Consider the following 16694-nt stretch of genomic DNA (forward strand, 5'->3'; position numbering starts at 1 on the left):
CCCAGCCCAAGGCGGAGGAGGCTCGCGGTGCCCGGCCCGGTTGTGGAGCAAGCGCCGGGCATTGCCCGAGGAGGGCTTTTTCTCAGGCGCCGGGCGGAGGCCTCGGGTGGTTTGCGCGGCTCCTCTGAGGTGAGTACCGCGTTGAGGGCCCCGGCAGGGCTTGTGGGGCTCGGGGCCGGGCTTCGGCTTCCCTTCCTTTTCTGTCATTGCTTAGGGGACTTCAGAGTTTTAAAGTGAACTAGTCAGGCTGCTGTTTTTCAGGCTCTGAGTAAATAAGCGTTTTATCCTTTCAGAAACAATTAAGGTTTGAGACGCCTTCTGAAAACAGCTCATCGATTCATTAAAACACCATGTGTGCACAGGTGTATACAGAAAGCAATGTTTGAATGGTGGATAACTAACTAAAAAGTACCAACGTTTTGAAGAAAGTACATAATCTGTAAATCCAGTGATAGGATTGCATGAGAGTGGTTCAGAGAGGTGTCGGGAGGCTTAGACTGGACATTAGGAAGCATTTATTTACCGAGAGGGTGGTCAAGCACTGGAACAGGCTTACTAGAGACTTGGTCAGTGCTCCAAGCCTGACAGTGTTTAAGAGACATTTGGGCACTGCCCTTAATAAAATGTTTTAACATTTGGTCAGGCGGTTGGGGTAGGTGATCATTGTAGGTCCCTTCCAACTGCCCTACCCTAAATCTGCCAGTCATTAAGGCCTTTGCGCCTGAACACTGGTAACTTTTTCCAGTTTGATCCCACTTATGCAGTTTTAGGTGAGAATTGTCACTGGAAGCTTGAAGTTTATTGTTTATAATAGGTCTATAATTTATATTTTCAAAGAGCTTTAGCATTCAAGATTAAAAAATTGAGAGATACACTGTATGATAGTTTGAGTTGAACTTTCTGAAGGCCCCATTTTCAGGAAAGTCACAGTAACAGTGGATGGAATTGTATTTATGGTAATGCTGAATAATTGTAGGTACCCACATTTATCACCCATTCTCGTTATTTTGCCTTTTTTTTTCTTGTGCAGATTATATTAACAACAAATTTCAAAAAATGAATCAAGGTAATGACAAAAGTTTAGAAGATCATCCTGTAAAAGGCAGTGTTTGAAGAGAAGTGTTGGAGCTCGGCTTATAAAGAATGGAAGAATACAAAGTGTTGAAAGTATTAGGAGAGGGATCCTTTGGCAGAGCTCTCCTAGTTCATCATAGGATCAGTAACCAGAAGTATGCAATGAAGGAAATAAGACTTCCCATGGTAAGCGTGACATGTATATCACCTCGCCCACCACTTGGAAAAAAAAAAAAAAAAACAAAATCATAATTCTGGTTATATATTTGAAATGCTGAACAGTTGCTGAGAGTTTTGTGTATGAGACAGCTGCATGGTATGGCTGCTATATAACTATGTCTTAGTCGATGTTGTTGATAATAAGTAAAGTAGCAAAATCTGATCTGTTTCATAAAGTGTGTGGTTACATTTTGGGAAGTGTAGCACATAGGAAGACACTTAAAATGAACACACTGTTCCCCTGATGCCCTTGGCTGGATTCCTGTTGATTTCAATAGAACACAGATTTCATCTGCAACATCTAATGAGGAAATTAGCCTCGTATTATTGCTGGTTAATCCTGGTTACCTTCTCTGCACTCAGCTAAGCAAAACATCACAAAATGGGAGGCAGTGGCTTTATTGAGGTGGAAGCTCAGTTAATACTTGGGCACTTGGCTTTATACAGAGTTCATGCAGTGTGGATTGTCAGCTGTTCGAAAGTCAGTGTATGCTGCTTTGTTACGTAGTTCTGTGCTTTTAAAAATAGAAAAAGTCATTAACTGAAGCAGGAAAATAGCCTCTCAAATTAGGAAAAAAACCAAAGCCCTAAAAACCTGAAGAAGTCTTCAGCTAGTAATAAACCGCAGATTAAAAAATGATGGGGTTTTCAAGTTTCTAAATAACATCTTCAAATAACTGAAGAACAATTCATAAAATTGTTTTCCTTTTAGAAAGTGAGGTGCATTGTGTGTATATGTGAAAATTCTTTACTGTGACATTTCTATAAGTGTACTTATATTTTCAGTCTTCATCTGATGTAGAGAACTCTAGGAAGGAAGCAATTCTTTTGGCTAAAATGAAACATCCAAATATCGTTGCCTTTAAAGAATCATTTGAAGGTAAATATAAAAACGTATAATACCTTTATTTGTTTCAAGTTGCATACTCCTGAGGGATGAAGATTACCTTTTTGTTGTTGTTTATAATGCATGTTATAAACAAAACACATGTTTATTGTAATATATAACACATAGCATGTAATTGGAGCTTTATAGTAAAAATAATATACTCGCTCTGCTAATGAAAATACTAATTATTCTTAAATTACCTAAAATTTAGCTGATGGACATCTATATATAGTGATGGAATATTGTGATGATGGAGATCTAATGCAAAAGATTAAACACCAAAGAGGAAATTTGTTCCCTGAAGATACGGTAAGAAAAAACAACATTTGGAACCAAGGACCTAGGAATCCTTTTTCATGTAAAGTGAAGCACCTTGCATTGCATAAAATAAATTATAGATGTACAAATACCTTGAAGTACCTTAAATGAAACAAAGACACTTATAGATAGAATAGAAGCATTATTTCTTTGTTAATTTCCAGCAGAACAAGATGAGAATGGGACTGAAAGTAATAAAAAAGAAATTGCTGTCTGTATCTGGGAATTGTGCAGACAGTGTGAAAAACTGTCAGGTTTGCCTGCATAAATTTATGCAATTAAGTAAGAATTTAACACAAACTTCAGCCAGAATTTGAAGTGCAATAGGAGGTACTGCAAATGAAAAGTAAATAAAGCACTCTGGTAAGATAAATGAAACTAGCCAGGATACTAAATGCTTGTATTTTATGTAGCAATTAAATGTCAAAACCATTCAGCAGGCATTAACTCCTTTTATCACGGAGGCTATAAAATTACTTAGGAGAAGGTCCAGAGTGACACTGTAGTGATTGAAAGCTACTTCCTGCCACATCATCTTAGTTAAAATGAAAAGACCAGAATCCTCACCTAATCTAATATTTAGCTTGGCCAAGCATCTCTAAGTATGTTATTTGATGCTTATAAAAATAATATGTTTCCTTTAGAAATGGTATGTTATTTCATTGGGGGGGTTGTTTTTTGTTTGTTTGTTTTTAATTTGCTATGATTTTTTAATTTACTATGAAATCGTAAATTACCATCAGATAAAGTGCAATGTACTGACTTCTTAGCTTTGTTATTGTTATGTATTATTAGGGTTTTCTAGGCACGGGTAGTAAACGTTCCTTCTAAAATGTTAAAATATTCTTTATCTTAAATCATTATCTTTCACGCTGACTGGAGGCCATTATGCTAGAGTTACTTCTAACTCCTAGGTATTCTGAATATGTTTTTTTCTTTTTTTTTATTTCTTAATGTTTTTTTTATCTATTAGTAAAGTATTCATTATATACAGCACTGAGCTGTTATAACTCTTAGTTACCCTTTTCAGATTCTTCACTGGTTTGTGCAGATGTGCCTGGGTGTGAAGCATATTCATGATAAACGTGTGTTGCACAGGGATATCAAATCTAAGGTGAACAGAGCAAGTCTTGTTGCCATTAATAAACTCTCTTCTGCATGCAAGAGTTCAGCTCCCTCTTTCATAATTTCCTGTTACTGCTACATCCTGTGCTTTTCATTTAGTTTTAAGAATATTAAGTAAATGAAATTGTTGGGTGTATGGGATTACTTAATATTGTGGGCATAAACATCATCTAAGTATAGCTATACCCTTCATATCCATGCTGCTGATAGCACCAATTGCTTGTGACAGACTGCATTATCGTTGAAAACAATAACAGAAGTATAAAATGTGTATGGAGTGGGCAGTTTGTAAACATCTTGCCTCTCATTTTTTTTGTTACTCCTTCCTAGCAGAAAGATAGAAATTCGAAGAAAGCGTGACCTTAGTGGTTTGAGTACAGCATCAAGATTAAGGCGTTCATAAGCTCTGATTCTTCCTCTGCTACTAATGCTGGGGCTTTAGGGCCATATAACCTTTCCATTTCCCTTTAAACACAACATAGTTCTTAATTTTGGTGGTGGTTTTTTTTTAGAATTATTAGGAGGAGTAAGTAAAAGGAAATAAAAAACATCAGAAGTTATTGTCACTGTGTTTTCTGTATGTACAAACTGCAGAAATGTTTCTTGGAATAGTATTTAAGTATGTTAATCTATGCTCTTGAAATGCAGAATGTCTTCCTCACTCAAAGTGGAAAAGTCAAATTGGGAGATTTTGGATCTGCACGCCTTCTTGCACAGTATGTGGATGTCTCCACTGATCTCAGTGGTGTAAAGTTTTATTTTACCATTGATAAATAGTACAGAGTTCTTAAAATGTTTCATCTGGTGTTTCTTCTTTGTTGTTTCAATAGTCCAGTGTCGTATGCTTGCACATATGTGGGAACTCCTTATTATGTACCTCCAGAAATATGGGAAAGCATGCCATACAACAACAAAAGGTATTCATGTTTTCAGTGATCACAAATAATGCCTGACTGATGTATGTCTTTTTATTACTGTCTCAATCTGGCTTTGTGGCTTATCCATATTTGGTTTGGAAAAGGTATTGATCTGCAGAATATTTAGAAAGAGGCAATTACAGCTTTTTTAAGATGAAAAGGCATAGATTCCTCTCTACTTGGTAACTGAGAACACTGAGAATATCTTTAAAGTTTGAAAACTGGTGTGCAGACCTCTCTGTGCATTTGGGAGAGTAACTATATACATATAAACATACACACATGTATTTATCTATGTATGCACGTGCATATGTATGTGTTTGTGTCTTTTTGCTGGTCTTATTTTTTTGGCTGGTTGTATTTTTAAAGCTTTTCTTGCCAGTGCTGATGGCAATGTAGAGATACTGGCTACAGAACCAATGACTTAGATTTATAGAGCCCAGTTATTCTTGTCCTAGTGCAAGAACTTCTGAGAGCATCTGGATAGTATGGTGTTTACAGCTTCCTCCCAGATTCCAAACTACTAAGTCACTTTATATCCCCTCCCTAGATTTGTTCTGTGACCCTAGTTGTACATGAACAAAGTGATTCATTTTCCAGAGGAGGTAAGAAACCTTTTAGCGCTTAAGTTTTTTTCTGCTTCTCTTGCACAAAAGGCATCAGTTGCTTCTTATGCAGGTGGCAGTACTCACTTTTGGTGAAAGATGATGTTTTATTCTCAGTAAGAGAATTCCTATTGGCAAGGCCAGAATTCCAGCTCTCGGAATTAGGATTCTGTGTCTGCCATCTGATGTTAAGGGCTGTGGAAGACAAAGGCTTTCAAGTGCAGAAGGATAAATATTGTTGCAGCAAATTGCTTAAGAGACATAAAATACACTACATACACTACAACTGTATGACAGTGATCCTTTTTTACATCCGGGCTGGATAAAATAAACAAGATAATTTCCACTGGAGAGGTTAAACACATAATTGTATTGTCTGTTATTGTTATTTACATTTATTTTTAGTTTATTCAATTCAGTTATGTACACATAATGAATTTCACTTTTTCTAGGCAGGATATTAAATTGTAATTTTTGGCTCAAAATTTCTCATCTGTCTCTATACCTACAGTGATATATGGTCTCTGGGATGTATTCTATATGAGCTGTGCACTCTTAGACATCCGGTAAGTGTAGCTTTATTGCTATCAGAAAAGCGTTCGGATTCCTTAAAACTTAATTAGCAGTTAGTTGTAGTTTGATGGATTCACAGCCAATTGTATCTTTTACTGACGTGTTTGCTGCTGCTTCTGAAAGAGGGAAATACTGCTCTACCCTTCTCACCCCTCCTCCACTACATGCCTTTTGTTTTTCAGCAGCTCTTGGGACCTGTTGGACCCTTCTGTAAAACACTCAGTTTTCTAAATTTTTAGAAAACAATTCTTTTTTTCTTTCTTGGTTAATTTTCCTCAATATCAGTGAGGTGATCTGGGCTTGTTAAGGAGTCCAGCAGCTGCCAGACGGGTTCCAGGTACCTGCAGTGATGTTGCAGCGAGCATTGTGTTTTACAGGATCAAGACGATCACAAAAGATGGAGGCGAGGATACTCAAAATCTTTGCTTATGAGAATATATTGTGTACAAGTATAGGAAAATGTACTAAGCAATAAGCAGTGTTGTATCTTGCGTCAGTGATATATACCTATTTGCGTATTCTTCAAATCAAATAAGCCACCGTCCGAGCACTATCCTCCTACTGGGACAGTGGGAACCTTGATGGATGGTTCTGTCTTTCTGCCATTTCTGGGACACTGTCTTCTGCAGTGTTGATGCTATGCTTCTCATGTTAACTTCCTCTGGCTTCTACATACAGACATATGGCTAACACGAGAGCGCTTGCCAGGATACGTTTATTTTGCAAGAAAATGAAATCATCCTAATTTAAGGTCATTTTGTCTTAGTCTTTTTATAAGCAGCAGTTTCCTTTCATTGAGCTAATACTATACCTTGAAATCCTGTGTATCAGCAAAAGGTTCTTTACAGCTGCAACTGCTAGTGTACAAGAGTTTAGAAGTTTATACTGTATGTGTCTGAGTGATAAAGGAGTCTGTGCACAGGTGTGTGTTAGCCTAAGTAGGTCTGTGCCAAGGCTTTGGCAGCGTCACAGCTATTCAGGCAGTGCTCGGAGCTGGAATACTAAGGACTGGAGTGTTCTTCCCTTTTTAGCAGGAGTGAAATAATACTATGTATCTGGTTTTATGTGATGTTCATATGTTCTTGCATAAGTTATATATCTGAGGTGATATAAAAGCATGCTGCACACCATGGGCACTTGGCACTCTGCAGCCAAGGCAGCAGGGTGTGCCATACGAAAACTTTTCACTTTCCTTCTCAGCCATTTTTGCTCAGGCTGTTGCCATCTATGGTTATAGCTGTCCCTGCTGATATTGCAGTTGTCTGATGACTTATACTTGGAAGCAGTAATTCCTGACTGAAGACTGGTTAACAGTCAGCTGAGGAAAGTAACAACTTCTGCCATTTCGTGTAGATTTGCAAGAGGATATTAGTGCCTTGATGGGCTACTTCTGGTGATTTTTTAAATTTTTTTTTTTTAAATGAAGTCTGCATCTTTTCCTTATGGTTTCACACTTGCAGTTTGATTCTGAACTCAACTATATGAAGTAAGGGACACTAAGATGATCCAAATTTTCTGAATGTTATATCGCTACAAAAATAAAATTTGAATATCATGGTTTAACCCCAGCTGGCAACGAAGCACCACACAGCTGCTCACTCCCCCCCAGTGGGATGAGGGACAGAATCAGAAGAGTGAAAGTGAGAAAACTTGTATTTGAGATAAAGACAGTTTAATAAGTAAAACAAAAGCCGCACACACAAGCAAAGCAAAACAAGGAATTCATTCACTGCTTCCCATCGACAGGCAGGTGTTCAGCCATCTCCAGGAAAGCAGGGCTCCATCACATAACGGTTACTTGGGAAGACAAATGCCATAACTCCAAACGTTTCCCCTTTCCTTCTTCTTCTCCCAGCTTTATATGCTGAGCATGACATCATATGGCATGGAATATCCCTTTGGCCAGTTCGGGTCAGCTGTCCTGGCTGTGTCCCCTTGCAGCTTCTTGGGTGCCCTCCGCCTTCTTTTGGCAGGCAAGCAAGAGAAGCTGAAAAGTCCTTGACTGCTTAGCAGCAAATTAAATGTTAGTGTGTTATCAACATTATTCTCATCCTAAATCCAAAGTATAGCACTATACCAGCTGCTGGTAAGAAAATTAACTATTTCCCAGCAAAACCCGCACTCCTAAATTTATAGGAGTAACTCCCCCCTGGTTTCCAGTTGTATGGGTTATTGTTTGCAGTATCCATTATGATCTGGTTTTAGTCAAACTTTTTATGCAAACTGTGATGTTTTAATTCTCAGCAAATTATATTTCTGTCATTGTTAACATAAGTAAATGCCTATGTAATAGCCCTACAAAATGTAAAGGAAAGTTACTGATGTGTTCACTCAGGGTCATTATTCCACACCTCTGAATTAGAGCCCTGAAATTGTCAAACTGTGAGCCAAAGCAGTATGGCAATACTGAGCCTACATACATACCATGCATTTTTATATCATTAATGTTAAAGTTGCTCTTACATTTTGTCAGCTTCTTTTTACATTATGCTTAAACTCTGTGTTCTAATGTTCACTTATTTTTAATGCAGTTTCAAGCCAATAGCTGGAAGCATCTCATCCTTAAGATATGCAAAGGTTCCTACAATCCACTACCATCTCACTATTCCTATGAACTTCATTATTTAATAAAACAGATGTTTAAAAGAAATCCCAAGAATCGTCCATCAGCCAGTACTATTCTTGGAAGAGGTTGCTTAACCAAATTTATCAAAAATTGTTTGCCTTCTGAGGTACGGTATAATCTTTGTCTGTAGATTTAAACAATAGGATCCACGTTTTAGACACTAAATCACTTTCTTTTGTAGCTTGTTAGTGTATAACAATATGGAATGTAGTGTTGTGTAGGGCAACCAAGATGATTGAGGGATTGGAGCATCTCCCTTATGAGGAAAGGCTGAGAGAGCTGGGACTCTATAGCCTGGAGAAGAGAAGGCTGAGGGGAGACCTTATTATTGCTTACAAATATCTAAAGGGCGGGTTGAAGGAGGATGGAGCCAGACTCTTCTTGGTGGTTCCCAGTGACAGGACGAGGGGCAATGGGCACAAGTTTGAACATAGGAAGTTCCGTTCCAACACACGGGAAAACTTCTTTACAGTTCGGGTGACAGAGCACTGGCACAGGCTGCCCGGGGAGGTTGTGGAGTCTCCTTCTCTGGAGATTTTCAAAACCCGCCTGGATGCAGTCCTGAGTAATGTGCTCTAGGCGATCCTGCTTTAGCAGGGGAGTTGGACTAGATGATCTCTAGAGGTCCCTTCCAACTCTGAAAATTCTGTGATTCTGTAGGTCCTACTCTAAAGCCGTAAATACAGTTGTAGACTTTTCAGAAAACTGAGTTTTTAGAAGGGCTTGTTTTGAAAATAAGAGTTGAAATATTGACATGATGCTACTAAAATTAGATATCGTTAGCTGTAACAGTGCTTTTATATAGTAAGTCTGTTTTTAACAAATAGCATATACAATAATTTGAGAAAGGTTAAAATGGTACAGTACTTGCATCTCTTCATACGCATTCCAGATGACAAATGAGTTTCAGCAGGTATTAAAAGAAACCAAGAAACGTGAAGGCAATGCAGCAAGACCAGAGGGTAAGTCAGCAACATTTTTCTTGACATAAGGAATGACAAAATGGCTAGGATTGTAAGATCTTAAATACAGCTGTAAAACATTAGTATTATATGTTCAAAACTACTTTTAATTATTCCAAAATCCAATATTGTTGAACTTGTATGGAAAAATGCTTGAAGGGCATGAATTATATTCCAGCATGAGAAGTACAGTACAGAGCTACAATACATACATTGTGAGTCTTAAGACTTGTGCTAGAATTAAACCTTTCAGTTTTAAAATTAGCAAAACTTGTAGCTGTTGCATATATTTTGACAGTGCTTTCTTTCCCGGAATATGGTGAAGCAGGTTATTTTCATTATTTAATTTTTAGAGAGAATGTTGGATTTTCTTCTTCTGCATAAATTTAGCTGCACCAATATTTGTACACATTTGGAAATGAATAGTAGAGGGACCCCCTGTTGAGAATGCGCTACATTGACAGAAGTGTGAAGATGCTTTCAGAGAATTTTCATTGTTTGGTTCAGTGGTGTTGCTGTCATACTTCTGGAATACCACTTTACCACAAATGTTTGCTAAAGGTATTAACTCTTGAACCTGTTCCTTAATGTATCAGGTAGTGTCATGGCTGGTGGAAGTTCAAATAATAAGGAAGAAAATAGGGTAAGTGTTCAAATATAAATAAATATATTTGTATTTTAATAATTTAGAATGTTCTGTATTATAGAGAAGTTCATAAGGAAAATTATTAGTATGCTAACCATAGATCAGCCTACTAGGTCAGCTGTCATCTGTGTTCAAATTGCAGAGTTTTCCTGTGCATTTTCCACCACTAACTTTTTGATGCTTCCCACATTTAGTTTAGTTCCAAAGTGAATTTCCTTATAGCCTTGTCAAAAAAAAAAACCCAAAACAAAAACAAAAGCCAAACAACCAAAAACCCCAAACAAAAAAAACATCTCCAAGTTTTGGATGCTGCAAAAATTAAGGCATTTTCGTTGCTTTAGGGACACATTTTGAACAGGCTGCTGTGGAAACAGTCTAGTGTGGACATAATTCTCACTAGGTTTTAGGGCCCACGTGAGATTGCAGGTGAGGAGAATTAAGTCACAGGTGGCCAAGAAGTTACCTCTGGGTACTTTATAGCACAGCCTGGCTAATCCATATTCAGTGTATTTTTCAAAACATGTTGCCAGTAGGGCTTATTATTTTTCTTTTAATAAACCTGTCAATCTGAGAAGTTTAATATTTGGGTGCATCTTGTTTTCCCTGGGAATATAACTCATTTATCTTTACATTGCTGCTGTTCTGAAATGTAAAAAAATAAAACCACAAATTGCATATGTGCTTAGTTTCAAAAATTGAGATTGTCTGTCAAAAAAGAGCACGCAGTGTGAAATGCAGTGCAGTAACAGGTACAGTGCAATTGTACTTGGCTTCATGGTGTCAATGATTTGGTTTTCAGATCTTTAGGCCAGCCATTTAATAGCAAAACTAAAATAATCCCATGTTAATGTTACTGCTTTGTTTTTCTCAACAGCAATGATAATGATTAATGCAGTCTTGATTCTTTTAAAGCAAAGTAAAGATGAAAGCAAGCATAGCCCCTTAGAAAGGAAAAATAATACTAAGGATTTGAGTGAAAGCACAAAGGAACAAAGAAAATCTGATGACGAGGGTAAGTTTTATAGTTCTAAGGCTGATGCATTTCCTTCTATGTAGTGATATCTAAATGTCAGTGATCCAGCCTTTTAAACAGGTAGAGCATACAAGTCTGCACCTATAGAAAACCATGTCACTGTCTGTTACTTCTGCAATTATATCGATTCTTACTGCTTATCTGTTATTTAAAAAGTAAAAATAAAATAAAAAATCTTGGCCAAAGTGTTAAGGAATGATTGTTTGAAAACATTTGGTATAGAGTAAACGTATGGAGAACTTAGCAAGTTCAGACTTGTACCCACAGGACCAAATGTCACTGTTAGTGAAGTGCTGTATGCTTATAACTAGTTTACATGGACAGAGAATCAAGTTAGATGCTGGTTATCCTTTTGTTGTTGTTGTGATTACAGTAGAAACTTCTGACATCCTGCCAGGAGTTACTGATTTGTCACATCCCCATAGGAGGCAATGGGAAAAGAGGATACCCAGTGCTGTAGTGGATGTCCTGGAAAATGCATCCTTGCTTTCTTCCAGTTTCACATCTGAAGAGGCTAAAAGTAAGATTTAATTAAATGTGTTCTTAATGCAAGTAATATCAGTGGTTCTTTACAGATTTTAAAAACCAAAACTTTACAGGGCTTATTTTAAAATTATTTTCACATCATTTTAAGTATTTCATTAAGAAGCACTCAAAAAGTCCACTGTGCTGAAGAGAATTTCTCAGTGGTCTTGTGTGAGAGGAGGACTGCAAAGAGTGATGAAAGCCACAGATAACATTAACAACCCTGAAATTAAAATCATCGCTGAGGAATTATCCTACCAGGCCTCCTCTTAATATGCCGTTTGTGAGGGTAACACTGAGGAATTCATTTGATGTGGAATGCAGCTGCCTGTATTTCAAGTACAACATACTGTTGGGAGCATATAATGCCCATATCTCTACTCCTGTTGTCATTTAACATACAGATTATGCCAGTGACAAGAACTATTAATGATGTACCTCAGATGTGAGGCAGAGATTCTTCTTCCCCATCAATAGCTTTTAATTAGAATACTTAGCATAGGGTTTCTTCTGAAAACTGTTTCAATTTTAAAATGGCCCACGCTGCATGTGATTGTTACAATTATTTAATGAAATTATGGATGTGTATCCTAAGAAGATGTGAATAGATGCTATTGAAATAAATAATCAAGATGTGAGTAGTCAGAAAATTCCCAAGCTGTGGTAGGAATGTTACATGACAATTATATGCAGGGCAAGGGACGAGAACAGAAGAATGCCTGTATTCAGGTGTTCTGCTATTAAAAAGGACAAAAATGGCAATGGGCTCCATTTTGTGAGATTTATAGAGCCCACAAATAAGCTTGCAGAGACTCTGAGTCCTCACACCCCTCAGCCAGTTTCCACTGGCTCTCTGATAGCAGCAGAAGGCTCCACTGGGGCCTTCTGTAATTTTCTTTCCTCTTAATGCTGATAGTGTCAACCTCAGCACACGTTGAGAGGTCATCAGTGCTACAGATGGAAACATCTGGACTCTTTTCTTCCTGTATTTTCTCTTGAATGTGATCTTTGTAATCCACACTGCTAATGCAATTTTGTCTAAGTAGTATTTATTCATTATTTTATACCTAGGTGGCTGTGTTATAAACTACAGTGAAAATAAGCCACGTAAGCAGTGGAACAAGGAAACTCCTCAGACCTGATGAACATTCTCAGTAACGCAGATGTCAGCTTAGCATTTAAAACATATACAATTTATAAACCAGGTAAATCCCCAGTTTGTGGGCAAACATTTTTGCAAACAGGTTTATTAATAAAGGCTTTTTTTTTTTTTTTCCACATACATAGCCCCTATGTATAGAGCTTGTGCACTTGAGTTCATGTCACGGCAGTGGTTTTTTTTAAAGCTTGCCAAATGAAATGTAGGATTACAAAAATGCAAGCTGAGAATCCATGAGTGATTGTACACCTCCACTACATCTCTTTATGAAGAACTTCCAGTGTCAGCTCAATAGCTGAATAAGGTCGTGACAAAAATGCAGCAACTGCAGAGCCAGGCGGTCTCCGTCCTGCTCAGGGCCCTGGTGTATGTGCAAGGGAGGTGCAATAAATAGGCTGTAGCTCCATCAGGTAAATCTACCTTCACTAAGTCAGTTGTGCCCTGTTTTAAAGACAGGATGGTACGATGGCATGGCAAAAGATAACGGTAGCCTGTAGATGTGCAAAGCCATGATCGTAAATACTTGTTCCGTACTTCAGTTGCGTTACTAGTTTATCTCCCCACTTAAAACAGGTAATAGCTTGTATTGGAATCTGCTAAGAAGTGGGGACACATTAGAAAGACTATATTGTATTTATATTCATAATAATTTTATTTTTAAAATTAAAGGATTTTGGTGACATTTTCATTTTTATACTTTCAAAGCTTCTGAAAATATATTTAGAGGTCCACTTTCTCAGGAAAATGAAGCATCTGATGAAGTAGATGGTGAACAAGAAGCTGTTGTCACAGATTCTGAGAGACTTGAGCCTAGATCTGATGAAGATGACACGTATGTTCAAACGACATCCTTGTATTTTTGTTGTCTTTGGTTCCTCTAAGTGATTTTTCCAAAAAGTCATTCCCCTGAAAAAAATCAGTATTTTTCTTGGTGTCTAAATCCATCCTTCTCTTACATAATGATCTTAACGTTTAATAGTGTTTGATATCTTACACGTTTTCTTTGCTATATTTATAGCTATTGATGGTGTTGAGATTAAACAGGTTGCTTGTGATTAGCAGATATGCCAATCATTTGCTGATGACTTTGCAAAATGAAAGCATAAGATGAAATTAGATCCACAGTAAAGTGCAAAACCTTCTTGCATGAAACATCTTTGTACTCTCGCCTTAAATCAGATAACCAGTGGCAAATCTTCTTGTCTGGTGGTATGTTTGCTGTATTTGTGTATTTTTCTGCCTACTCTTTCACACATAGTGCAATAAAATCACTTGGTACCTACTTACTGAGATATATTTGTAGAAACTTTTTGACTTCTACATTCTATTTATTTTAGTGACCCACTTCTCTTTCTGAAAGAGCAGAGTGTACATCAACACATTCTGAACAGAAATACTGTATTTTACAGACGTGCGTGTGTTTTGGGGGGGTTTCTTGGATTCTCAGAATCTCAGTTTATGCCATTGTTTATTTTGTGGCACTTGGGAGATGAACTACTCAGGAATGTAGTAATGCAGTCCAGCTGCAAGCTGTTAACATCAACACATTTGCAGTATCTTAGTATATGCATTTGGTTTTGCTTTTGAGAAAACTTGAGTAAATTCAAACGAGAACATTTATTGGTTCCTTAATCACAATGGTGCAGCAAATAAATCTCTCATGTTGATATTTTTAACAGAATTTCTTCTAGTTCTAGGGTAATTTTAGAGAAAAAAAACCAACAAACAAACAAAGGTTTATAAAGTTGTATTTTACTTTGCAAAATAACATTTTGAAATCTATTTTTAGGGACTTCGAGGAAGACGACCCAGACTGGGTGTCGGAACTGAAAATGGTATTGAAACACAGTGACTGAAAACTTGAATTTACCTACAATAACTGAAGTTAGACTTGCCAGTATTTATAATCCAAATAATTGTTGTTATTACTTATAGTTATTAATAAAATTATTTCAGTAAAAAAATTCTGAGTGGGCATTTTTTCTGTATCACAAAACTGAGGGTGGAAAACGCATAACAAACTATTTTAGCTAGAACACTTAGAAATAACTAAACAAGTCTGGATATTAAATGTATTTGGAGTTGGTAATAGCTTTGCAGAAATGTTCAATCAAAAACATTAGAGCTAATAGCATTGTTCGAATTTCCCCCTTGTCACATTTCAAAGAGATGGTGTAACACTATGAGAATGTGTAAAGTTTTTCTTCCTGACTACATACTGAAATACTGCACTTTGGTGGGTTGACCCTGGCTGGACACCAGGTGCCCACCAAAGCTGCTCTGTCACTCCCCTCCTCAGCTGGACAGGGGAGAGAAATGATAACGAATGGCTCATGGGTCGAGATAAGACCAGGGAAATCACTTGCCAATTACCATCCCAGGCAAAACAGACTCAAGCAAATCTTAAAACACCTCCCCCCCACCCCTCCCTTCTTCCCGGGCTTAACTTTACTCCTGATTTTCTCTACCTCCTCCCCCCAAGTGGCACAGGGTACGGGGAATGGGGATTGTGGTCAGTTCATCACACATTGTCTCTGCTGCTCCTTCCTCCTCAGGGGGAGGGCTCCTCACACTCTTCCCCTGCTCCATCGTGGGGTCTCTCCCAGGGGAGACAGTCCTCCATTAACTTCTCCAATGTGAGTCCTTCCCGCAGACTGCAGTTCTTCATGAACTGCTCCGGCATAGGGACCTTTCCACAGGGCACAGTCCTTCAGGAACAGACTGCTCCAGCGTGGGTCCCTGATGAGGTCACAAGTCCTGCCAGCAAACCTGCTCCAGCGTGGGCTCCTCTTTCCATGGGTCCAGGGGTCCTGCCAGGAGCCTGCTCCAGCGCGGGCTTCCCATGGGGTCACAGCCTCCTTCGGGCATCCACCTGCTCCAGTGTGGGGTGCTCCACGGGCTGCAGGTGGATATCTGCTCCACTGTGGACCTTCATGTCCTCCTCCATGGGGGACAGCCTGTCTCACCATGGTCTTCACCACGGGCTGCAGGGGAATCTCCACTCTGGCTCCTGGAGCACCTCCTCTCCCTCTTCACTGACCTTGGTGTCTGCAGAGTTTTTTCTTTCACATATTCTCACTCCTCTCTAGCTGCAATTGCTGTTGCCCAGTTTTCTTTTTCCCACTTAAATATGTTAACCCAGAGGTGCTACCACTGTCGCTGATGGGCTCAGCCTTGTCCAGCAGTGGGTCCGTCCTGGAGCCAGCTGGCACTGGCTGTCGGACATGGGGTAACCTCAAGCAGCGTCTCACAGAAGCCATACCTGTAGCCCCCCCCCACCAAAACCTTGCCATGCAAACCCCATACATACATAGTAGGAATAACTGATCTTATCTGAATGGCATATTATGGAAAATATTTATCTATGCTTGGTATGTGAGGCTTTAGTTCATGCCATTATTAATCCTCTGAAAACTTGAGGCTGAGCTTTTACCTTAATTACTTAAATGAAAAGGTTTTTATATATACCATTGCATGTGTGGAAGGGAGCTAATTTCTTCATAAAAGGACAAATTTTCCAGTTTTGGTACGGAGGCACACTTGTGCTGCAGACAGGACTACGGGCACTGTCTCGTTTGGGCCCCGTGCTGGCTGCTGGGGATGCCACGGTCATCACACAAGAGCAGCAGCACGGAGCAGAGCAGAAACCCTCACAGCAGAGCTCTCCTGGGGGAAGCTGTTCCAGCCTGTGTCCGTGTAATAAACAATATTAGAGAATAATACATAGGAAAAGCTTTAGGAAGTCTGTAGGTTTGACAGGGAGCCATTTCATACCACACCTCCCATAGGCCGGTACGTGTGGCTCCACCAAGGATTCAAGAACTTGAGGCAGATTTTCTTTTGGGCTACCCTACTCCTGTTGCCGACCTCCCAGTGCAGGAGCCCCTCGCCGCGGGAGGAAGCTGCGGTTTGCGTGAGGGAAATAAGGTTCCCTCTGCTCCCGACGGGCCCTCGCCGTTCCCGCCCACTGCCCCGGGCCCGGCTGCGGGCGCTGTCGTCGAACTGCTCCGATCGCCACACCTC

The 16694-nt window shown here is 39.0% G+C and overlaps 1 protein-coding gene across 1 annotated transcript; it reads left to right on the forward strand.

Annotated features, from left to right (window-relative positions):
• The first annotated feature begins 1131 nt into the window (after positions 1-1131).
• NEK3 (NIMA-related kinase 3) lies at positions 1132-13696 on the forward strand. Its single transcript, XM_009882383.1, is given in 15 exon segments — positions 1132-1260; positions 2080-2173; positions 2394-2491; positions 3531-3614; positions 4274-4341; positions 4456-4542; positions 5659-5713; positions 8252-8452; positions 9239-9308; positions 9905-9951; positions 10867-10966; positions 11361-11507; positions 12584-12649; positions 12652-12717; positions 13377-13696. Coding segments are annotated over 15 exon segments (1620 nt in total). The 5' UTR covers positions 1132-1143.
• The last annotated feature ends 2998 nt before the right edge of the window (positions 13697-16694 follow it).

This window comes from Charadrius vociferus, unplaced genomic scaffold (assembly GCF_000708025.1).
Source record: "Charadrius vociferus isolate BGI_N301 unplaced genomic scaffold, ASM70802v2 scaffold263, whole genome shotgun sequence".
Lineage (NCBI taxonomy): Eukaryota > Metazoa > Chordata > Aves > Charadriiformes > Charadriidae > Charadrius > Charadrius vociferus.